Source organism: Eurytemora carolleeae, unplaced genomic scaffold (assembly GCF_000591075.1).
Source record: "Eurytemora carolleeae unplaced genomic scaffold, Eaff_2.0 scaffold34, whole genome shotgun sequence".
Taxonomy (NCBI): Eukaryota; Metazoa; Arthropoda; class Copepoda; order Calanoida; family Temoridae; genus Eurytemora; species Eurytemora carolleeae.
Window position 1 is genome coordinate 259,365 of NW_019396116.1, and position 11,320 is coordinate 270,684.

Consider the following 11,320-nt stretch of genomic DNA (forward strand, 5'->3'; position numbering starts at 1 on the left):
ATAATTTAACAATGATTCTACGGGATTTATGGTAAACCCATCAAGAGAAAATCTATAGATATATAATGGTTTGATTGTGCCTAAGGTCTGAATTGAATCATGCTGAAATAAGATCGAAGGAGACCAACTGAACTCGTCATAAACAGATACAAAATTTATGACCTGTGTTTTTATTTATAGGAGATCAAAGTATGAAACTCCGATGATGTCTAAAGTTTCCAAAAAGTACAAGTTAAAAACCCACCTTTTCAAACCTTCCTCTCACAAAAACCTTGTTTTTGTGGGAAAAATAATTTATTTTTGTGAATTAACATACAAAGTCCAGGGGTATATATTCTCATGAATTAACATCCAAAGTTCAGGGATATATATTCTCATGAATTAACATCCAAAGTCCAGGGACATATATTCTCATGAATTAACATCCAAAGTCCAGGGGTATATATTCTCATGAATTAACATCCAAAGTCCAGGGACATATATTTTCTTTGATGAAAAGAAATAAAATTTGAAACTAAATCATGTTTTTCCTCTCTATGATAAATAAGAACAAACAAAGAAAGGAGGGTGAACGGATTTTTTTCTAGAAAATATACACCCCTGAAAACATTTTCTTTACAGCTACTTAGTTCCATCCAACCCTGTCTCCATTCTTCATATTTTCTTCCTGAAAAAAATTATTAAAAATGTTGTATTTAAAAATAATATCAAGAGGTCTAAGCCTCTCAACAATTTTTTATTTCAATATAAGATAAACTTTTTAAATAATAAGTTGAATTGCCCTGACACCATTGTATTAAATATTTTAGACACTAAAGCGATATTTTTTATGGCATTTAGTTTTTATGATCTAGATATAATTTCCCCCATCTACAAAAAAACAAATTAATCAGAGCAATATAATGTAATAATTTTAGTTATAGTCATAGATTAACAACAACACAGATAGAACACTAAATGTCGTCTTTTAAAGATTAGGAGTTTTTCGATCACAATACTCCTGAGGCAGAGGCCCAAAGGTGTTACGCGCATGCAGCATGGAACAGGCTCTCTGTCTGTCTTGTAATTCAAAAAAGCATGCTCGTAACTCCTTTTGGCTTCTGCCTCAGGGTTATTGTGAACGAAAAACCCATTCATCTTGAAAAGACGACATCTATGGATATAGATACAGGGTTGCCAACCAAGGATAAGTCTTTAGAGATGATTGCAAGAAACTTATTGAGAACTTTTTTCCGACTTGTGTCTAGTTTTTTTTCAAGGGAAAAACCAGATTTAACTTTGTGTTCGTTATATTTAACAAGATTCAGGTTGTCATTAAAGTGTCATTCTTGGTGAGTAACCATGATAACATATGTTATCTGAGCTTATCAACATTAATATAATATCATTTATGGTGAGACACTGTAGTAGATTAGTTTAAAAATTCTTTTTTTCAAATAATCTTAAGTTTACGAAGATTGTTGTACTTGAAGTAAATTTAACAAAAAATCTAAAAAAAAATTTTTGTAATTTTTTGATCTTGGGCCAAAATCCTTTTTTGTAAAAGATTTTTTAATAAGTCATTTTGTTAAATTTTTAACAGATTTTTAAGATATTAACAATTTGGAATTCTGTTTTTAAGCTGATTTTTTTTAATCTTGATTTATTTTGGTGAAAAAATTATATTTTCACTAGTAAATTTCAAATAAAATTTTTTATTTTTTTAACTTTTTTATGTTAGTGCTATAAAGGTCTGATCATTTTTATATAAAATAGTGGCAAATAGTCTGACCCCTAATTAAATTAGCATTAGGTAAATATAAGGGGGGGGGGGAGGTGCTCTGTGAAGCCAGAATAATAAAATTTGAAAAATATAATTATCTTTTTCAAGTAAAAAAAAATACCTTAAGCCATTCCTGAAGGGGCTGGAAAAACTAGAAATAATAATAATTACTTTTAACCGAACTTAAGGTTAACTTAAATCAAACATATGAATAACCTAAATCAAACATATTAATAACTTAAATCAAACTTATTTCTACATAAACAAAACATATAAATAACTTAAATTGAACATATTTCAACATAAACCAAACATATTTCAACATAAACCAAACATATTTCAACATAAACCAAACATATTTCAACATAAACCAGACATATTTCAACATAAACCCAACATATTTCAACATAAACCAGACATATTTCAGCATAAACCCAACATATTTCAACATAAACCAGACATATTTCAACATAAAACAGACATATTTCAGCATAAACCCAACATATTTTAAAATAGACAAAGCATAATTCAACATTTTTTTAAAAAACTTTTTTTCAAGATTTTTTATAAAACACATTTATTGATGCAAGCACAATGCAGGTAATCATTTTTCAATCTCCATGTTTTCTAGCTGTCCTGTTTTGCTGCTTTCAATTAGCTGCATAATATGCAGGAGGGTTTATTGCTGACATTGTTGTGATAAAAACTTCCCTTTGTCAGCTGCATTGAGTTACATGTATCTGTGTCTGCAGTAATTAAAAAAGAAATTAAAAGACCTCCTAGCCCTAATTGCATTCAGGTAGGTTCAAGGTGATTTAGATGTACCCCCTAGGAAAGAAACACCCATGATCTCTCTCAGAAAGTTTTGATTAAGAATTCACAGTAAAGCAGTTTCTGAGTTCCACAATATCTGCTCGTGAAGTAGGATAAAGTTTGATTTTAGGAGGTAAGAGGATGAGGATGGGGATTTAAGGATAATAGGTACGAGATATACCATTGTAAAACTTTAGGGAGGCATCAATTCTTGTTTGACTATAAGTCGGTAGATAAATAGGTTGATGGACTGTAGAGTCGATTAGGCTCTTTAATTCCGACACTGTAGTCTCGATAATCTCAAATAGATGTATTTCAAACCTGCAATTGAATGCAGATATAATAGATTAAATGACAATGTTAATAAAATTAAATGACAATGTATTAACGTAGTTCAAAGTTTAATAATGTAACTTCCTAGTTTTTTTGTATCGGTGTAAAAAGGAGTGATTAAGGTTTGATGGGATGGTTTAAAACATTTGTAATTACTTCTAAAACATATAAACCGGTTGTTTAAGCAGAATTATTTTTTTATTGCAAAGTTATTTGTGGATTTTATCTTTCACTTAACAAAACGTTTCAATGTTTGTTATTTCAATTTTGTCGGAGAGTAAAGATATTTTGAACAGAGACTTGCGTTGGTTTGGTTTCTCTGAGAGGGTTTTGGCAAAGATGACTTTCGGTGGGGGGAGGGGGGGGGGGTAGAAGTTGTATTTATGGTTAACAACCATGCATAGTCATCACTGTTAACACATATTCCCACGTGGACATATTTTTTAAAGAAGAAATAACCCACTTGCTATCCCATCGTTTTAAAACACGGGGAGTGTGTATATATTTTAATAAATTGTGGAACAGAGCTCTTCCAGAAAGGACTCCAATCGCTAAGTAGAGTGGGTGTAAAGCTGGATTAGCATTAAACATATTGGCGTTTTCTTAGATTTCCTTCTTTTTATTTTTCTTCTTTATTCTTGTAGATTCCTATTTCTTGACTTAGTACCCCGGCAATGGGTACTGTATCAGTAAGATATGAAGTTAACTATATCCAGCATGGGGTTCATGGCCGCTTAGCCTTCTCTCCCTCAAATGTTTAAAGCCTTTCACAGCGCCCACATATACAAAGTGCAGACAGTAGGTGTGATCAGCACATGGGTAGCATGCAGAACTAGCCACAACTGACAAATTTCAACATAAACCAAACATATCTTAACATAAACCAAACATATTTCAACATAAACCAAACATATTTCAACATAAACCAAACATATTTCAACAGAAACCAAACATATTTCAACATAAACCAAACATATTTCAACATAAACCAGACATATTTCTACATAAACTAAACATATTTCTACATAAACCAAACATATTTCAAAATACACCAAACATATTTAAACATAAACCAGACATATTTCAACATAAACCAGACATATTTCAACATAAACCATAAAACATAAATAAAACATATTTCAACATAAACAAAACATATTTCAACATAAACCAAACATATTTCAACATAAACCAAACATATTTCAACATAAACAAAACATATTTCAACATAAAACACACATACTTCAACATAAATAAAACATATTTCAACATAAAGCAAACATATTTCAACATAAACGAGACATATTTCAACATAAACTAAAGATATTTAAACATAAACCAAACATATTTCAACATAAACCAGACATATTCCAACATAAAACACACATACTTCAACATAAACAAAACATATTTCAACATAAACCAAACATATTTCAGCATAAACAAAACATATTTCAGTATAAACAAAACATATTTCAACATAAAAGAAACTTATTTCAACATAAATAAAACATATTTCAACATAAACCAAACATATTTCTACATAAACCAAACTTATTTCAACTAAACCTAAACATATTTCAACATAAACCAAACATATTTCAGCATAAACAAAACATATTTCAACACAAACAAAACATATTTCTACATAAACAAAACATATTTCAGCATAAACAAAACATATTTCAGCATAAACAAAACATATTTCAGCATAAACAAAACATATTTCAGCATAAACCAAACATATTTCTACACAAACAAAACATATTTCTACATAAATAAAACATATTTCAGCATAAACAAACATATTTCAGCATAAACAAAACATATTTTAGCATAAACAAAACATATTTCAGCATAAACCAAACATATTTCTACACAAACAAAACATATTTCTACATAAATAAAAAATATTTCAGCATAATCAAAACATATTTCAGCATTAACAAAACATATTTCAACACAAACAAAACATATTTCTACATAAACCAAACATATTTCAGCATAAACCAAACATATTTCTACATAAACAAAAGATATTTCAGCATAAACAAAACATATTTCTACTTAACCTAAACATATTTCAACTTAACCTGAACATATTTCAACTTAACCTAAACATATTTCAACTTAACCTAAACATATTTCTACATAAACCAAACTTATTTCAACTTAACCTAAACATATTTACCTCCAAAATGGGTTTTGTAGACATTTTCTCTGTACCGGTCAATTTCTAAAATATAAAATTTTTGTTTACTTTGTCTTCTTATCTTTTTCTGAAAATATCTTGACTGATAGTTCATTAGAGCAAACCTAGAGAGGGTGGGGGAGCAAACCTAGAGAGGGGGGGCAAAGAGTAAGGAAATTGAAGACTTTTAAACCGTTTTATAATCTTTAAAAATTTATTTTGCCAACATTTATCTCTTCAACCTGATACGCTTTACATACTGTAACCATTTCCCCCCTCCCTCACTCTAAGGGGTCGTGTAGACCACACACCCCACCCTCCCCCTCATCCCTTAAAAGGGAACAAGAATTGTTGATTACAGCTTCTAAAGTCTTACAATACACCTGTGATATTTCAAACTATTAACAAATATAAGTCAAAGTTTAAAAATTAAGACTTTATATAAATCATCAGGTAGTAAAGATAAAAAACAGTTAGGAAAGCCATCTAGTGTCTTTTCGAAAAAAAACTTGAGTATTTCAATGTCTGCATATGTGAGGGGCTTGGATTTCTCGCGTCCTAATTTCAATTCATAAAAACCCGAATTATTAGGCGACAGTCATTACTAGTGTGAAAAAAATTCTAAGACAAATTTCTTTTATGACACTTTTTGATTGGAAATAACAGATCTCAGAAAAGAGACATATATAATAGGTCAGACATTACAAAGCTAGTAAGCTAACTAAGACGACCCCCAATCAAGAAGTGTCAGAAAAGAAATAATTCTTAGAATTTAATTTTACAAAGGAATTGGCTATCGCCTTAATTGATAGAATTTTAAAATGTGATGCCCCCTATTGTACGTACAATGCATTTCTCTATATAAATATAAATAACCCCATAATCGGAAAAACATATTGAAACTATAAAAACCTGTATTTGCAAATTAATCTATGTATTTAAAAATTGCTTGCACTACTATAGGCAATTCCATAAATTCCATTATGTTACTAAATGCAGACAAAAATATTCATTACAACCTTCTAAAAATGTTGTTAAAATTGGTTTTAATTCTTATTAAAAGTAAAGTTAAAGCAAAGGAATTAAGTCTTTGCCACAAACTCAAATTTGCTAATTCCTATATCTTATAAACCTGATGGTGCAAACCTTTGAAAGCTCAAACTTAGATTATTTGATATTACAGAATTCATAGTTTGAAATATCTAAGGTCCACGACATTGGGTCGCAAAGACGTGATGATTAGAAAATCAGAGTTTGTGGCAAAGACTCAATTCCTTTAATGTTTACTATGTCTTCACAGGGCACTTTGCGCCCATCTTCTATTTCAACTGTTAACAACAGAAACAAAAAATCGCGGATTAAATAATATTTTTTCGCACATTTTTTAAATCTTACAAATATCAAAAGCTTTTGGATACAACTTTTTGTAATTTTGAGCATCCATAAACCTTCCCTTTAAAAATTTTCAAAAATCGAATTTTTAGAGGCAAATTTTTTGAAAATTTGATCATATACCTTCCCTGGGATCAAGCGAGGTCTCACAAAAAATTTGGGCCCGATCGGTGCAGCCATTTTGACAAACATACAGACAAACACCCAGACAAGAAAAGTGTATATGTAGATGTCATGATTAAACTTTTACAAATTTTTAATCTTTACTCCTCTTTTTTTAAAAGCTTTTTGAAATACAATTTATGCAAAAATAAATAAACTTTGATATTTCAAACTATGCATACGGACGAGTCCTTGGGCATAAGATGGCCGATAAAACTGCCTTCTGCCTCGACAACAGAAATGCCGTTTAGCTCCTTTCTCCAGCATTGATCCTCTCCTAGCTCCGCCCTTTAACGGCACTCTTGATATCTATCAGATAAGAAAGGGTTCAATACCCTTGTGGGTCTAGCCAGTTGTATACTCAAGCTGCAATCATACTAAGGGTTCAATATCCTCTTGGACTTAGGTTAGATTGTTTGGCTTTATTCTTGGGTTAGATTGTTAGGCTTTTTTCTTGGATTGGATTGTTTGGCTTTATTCTTGGGTTAGATTGTTAGGCTTTATTTCTCTGCTTGGGAGCAATGAACTTTACGGTACTATATACAAGTTGTGAACCCTTGGGTTGGGTTCACAGTTTATTAACGAAATCCTTTTATTATTTTTTGAAAATTAATTTTTTATTTTATTTTACTTTTATGTCTGATTGAATTTGATCTAACAGATGTTGTTCTGTTTTTTACGACCAAAACATTGATGATTTAATTTTATGATAGCTATTGGCTGTTTAACCCAATTTTTAGGGGTGATGTTTGAGGGGTGGGGGGGCTGGGACTAGTCCGACACTTATCTACTTTGTTGCGATTTCTCTGAATAACAAACTTGTTAAAGTTTCGGAAACGTGTGAATACAATTTGCATATTGACAAAACTCCTAATATGTGTCATCCCCCTCCCCCCTTAGGATTTTCTCCTTATCTGGGGGGTGTAAAACATGTCCATAGTCCAACTTTTCAAGGGCAGCTATTAAAAAAATACCTAAACCTTTCATAATACCATATACCATGTACGCTGTGTACTGTTTTCCGTATTCTGTTTGGTATTCCCTGCTTTGTATCAATTTCTTTTAAGCTCTCCTCTTGTATCTTGTATCCTAATTCCACAATTTTGTACTTTTGATTAGATCTTTACCTTTTATCTTTCATCTATCTATATATATACTTTGCTTGTCTGTCTGGGTGGGTGTATGTGTGTCTATTTATATCTGATAAACGTCAAAACGGCTGAACCGAGCGGGCCCACATTTTTTATGGGACCTCCCATGACCCCAGGTAAAGTTTATTGATTCTCAGAATTTAAAAAAGTTGATCTTAGTAAAATTTAAAAAATGCCCGAAAAAATATATGAAAATCCGCAAACTTTTTTTGTGTTTGTTCTATTTATACTGTACAAAGATAAGATGCTCACAGTAAGAGCCAAAATTAAAAGTTAAAGCCTAGTTTTTTTTTGTCGTATAGGGTTAAAAACAATCAGTTTCAACACGCAACAATTTGAATTTAATACGAAGAAAACTAAAGAACACATTTTCCACAAGAAACTAATTGACGTTTTTTAAGCGTTTATGATTGTTAAATAGATCAGTAAGTTTCGAACTAGCAATATATTCTCCGAATCTGTAATTTTGGAACACATTACATTTGACAACGTTTATTTGAGAAATTTTAGAACGTTTCATGATTTGAATATTGTTTTTATTTTTATTTTTGATTATATTATTAGTCAGTCAGCAGTCTATATTTCAATCGGCCCCGTTTTTGTCCAAAATGAATATTTACTAATTAATCTTTTTCCAGACAGGAACAGAGTCTTTACCACAAACTCTGATTTTCTAATCTTTTTATCTATACAATGGCCAATGTCAACAACCTATGATATTTCAAACTAGAATTTTTTTATTTCAAATAATCTATTAAAAATGTTGACCATCAGGTTGCAAAGATTTAAACGGTTATAAAATCTGAGTTTGTGGCAAAGACTCAATTTCTTTTCACAAAAAGTATTTATTGTTTACGACTTGTATTGAAGAACGTAGCGTCCATACAAATTCATACAGTTCCAATAAACGACTCATATTGTAAAAAAATCAATTTAATTTACAATAAATCATTTAGATATTACAACCTATAGACATCTATCATTTTTCGACACATTCATATATCGTTAATATTTCATAATATTTTTAAATGTTGTAAAAGTGTTACCTATTCTTATGATAAGCAACCTTTTATAAAATTGCTGATATGAATCGCAATTTGACTATTTTCAAGGTTTAAGATAAATAAATGAAGGACGACAATAAATCATATAGTTTCTGATGAGTTTTTGAATAAAAGTTTTTACAAAGAAGATTCCAGTAGCTTTGGCTCGCCCAATAACAAACAATGCAGGATTCAAAGGTTAAACCTCTAACAGTTTTTAGGCCTTAAGATATTCGAATTTCTGTTTAATAGTTTAATCAATAAGCCCTGCATTAAATGTTGCCACGCATTTTATGGCGGACAAAGTATTTCTGAATAAGTTTTAATGTTTCTTTGTTATGAACTAAATTTCCAGATGTCTCTTTTTGTTCTCACATCTATACTATCCAAATGTTTAATCCGTAAGGTTTGAACTTTTAAATGTTAACTTTAATCCTACTCAGAGATTGTTCCTCTCTGTTTTAAGAGTATTCCATTCCTTCTTAACTACATATATATATATTATTAACACTGAGGTTTTCGTTTAGCTATGTATTTCAGTCCACGGGAAAAATGTTGACAATATTAATCATATAAATGATTAGTTAAAACGAAAATATAATTACGAATATAGAACTTAATATATAACAATATTTGAATAAAAGTATAAACAATCTGATTTTACAAAATATATATATATATCTATCTTTACTTAATACTATTGGATTTCAACCTCTATGAATCAGTTTAGGGCGAATAGATAAATGCGAATTACAGATATTGACAAAACAAATAGTTACAAATAAAATGATTTATTACCTAGATTTTCCAATTTGTTTCTTCAAAGATACACTTCAAAATCACTGGGTCATTTTACGATAAATACAGATCTGAGAGCAAAGATCTAGGATTCAAATCCAACTAACTAACCCGAGTCAGAGTCTGTCCTGGCTTTTTATAGTAAACCATGATAGATTGTTCTAGAACATTCTCGAAGCTGGTGCGCTTGTTTTTTTGGCGCTGCTTGATAATTTATTCTAGAACTTTCTTGAGAAAAAAGTTCTCTGACTCACGTATTCTTTGCGTGCATCTTTTCTTCTAGCTGGTTCTAGAAGTTTTAGATGTTTCTACGATCTTTTACCCAGGGTTGTTTAACCTTGAATCTCGATAATTGATGATGGGTATACAGGCTAGATAGTTCCCAGATTCAAGGCCAATTATATCTTTATCATCAATTATTAATCATACAGAGAAGCATAGTTAGAATTAAAACTTGAGGTTTTACAATGTTTTGTATACAATGCCCTAAAAACGCCGAAATAGTTCGGCGGATGTCTCTGCTCTCGATGCTTTAAATGACTACATGTGGCAGAGACACCTAACGGAAAAAAGTCGCTTTAAGTACATTGTATATTAAAACAAATAAAAAAAATTATGAAATATTAACTTTATGAGAATGCATCGAAAAATAATCGACTTTAGGTTGTAATATGTGTAGAGTAGACACTATTGAAAATAACATTTTTTAAGATTGAAAAACAAGGATATTAGTCTAAAGGGTACTATGAATGGTGGGTTAATTATAACTATATCTACAGTCACTTTAATCTAATTATTTACAAAGCTAGGAAAAAATGGCAATGAGCGCCCTGAATATTTCTGACTAAATCTACCTTCAATGCCTTGGGCCAGGGTACAGAAGCTCCAAGGTTTAACATTTCTGTAAGTTTTGCTCCAGCAGCAACAGAACCAGAGAAATCACATCTCAAATAATTATTGTTAAAAAACTGATGAACACAATAATGCTAACAATAATACTTTAACTAGCTATTGTGATAATAAAAATATCAACAATGATTGGAGTGGCCGGTGTTCCACGTGGAATTTGAAAAATGTCCAAAATATTTCCAGTCTATGTCAACCCCGGGATACAGAAGGCTTACATAAAAAATCAGCCAATTTTGTCTAGCCGTTTGATCAGATTATAGAAAACATGCACATTAATACATACATACAAATACAATATGCGCCCATATATATGAGCGGAGTGCTATGTATCATAAAGATAAATATAGTAATGATAATAATAATAATATTAATAATGATAACAATGATAATAATGATAATACTACCTATGAAGGGGACCAGTATGACCTGACTCCTGACAAAGACTCTCTAAAAACTGGAACTGAAGAAGTGTCCTCACAAAATACCGAATCATATCATAGTCCTAAATATTATAATATAGATATCATATCATAGTCCTAAATATTATAATATAGATATCATATCATAGTCCTAAATATTGTAATACAGATATCATATCATAGTCCTAAATATTATAATATAAAAATTATATCGCAGTCCTAAATATTGTAATACAGATATCATATCATTGTGCAAAAATATTATAATATAAATATTATATCATAGTCCTAAATATTGTAATACAGATATCATATCATTGTGCAAAAATATTATAATATAAATATTA

The 11,320-nt window shown here is 30.2% G+C and overlaps 1 protein-coding gene across 1 annotated transcript; it reads right to left on the reverse strand.

The window, feature by feature from the left end:
• Window positions 1-315: 315 nt before the first annotated feature.
• On the reverse strand, window positions 316-11,085 carry LOC111695392 (angiotensin-converting enzyme 2). Its single transcript, XM_023464711.1, has 5 exons — window positions 10,959-11,085; window positions 10,500-10,590; window positions 5,100-5,144; window positions 1,884-1,913; window positions 316-667 (listed from the first exon to the last, which is right to left on the reverse strand). The coding sequence occupies exons 1-5, from the start codon at window positions 11,045-11,047 to the stop codon at window positions 626-628; spliced, it is 297 nt and encodes a 98-aa protein (XP_023320479.1). The 5' UTR covers window positions 11,048-11,085; the 3' UTR covers window positions 316-625.
• Window positions 11,086-11,320: the final 235 nt, after the last annotated feature.

Coding starts and splice junctions, on each gene's coding strand:
- LOC111695392 (XM_023464711.1), bottom strand. CDS start 11,047: ATGATTCGGTATTTTGTGAGGACACTTCTTCAGTTCCAGTTTTTAGAG. Junction 10,591..10,958: donor CATACTGGTCCCCTTCATAG/GTAGTATTATCA, acceptor TAATTATTTGAG/ATGTGATTTCTCTGGTTCTG. Junction 668..1,883: donor CCCTTCAGGAATGGCTTAAG/GTATTTTTTTTT, acceptor AATTTTTTTCAG/GAAGAAAATATGAAGAATGG.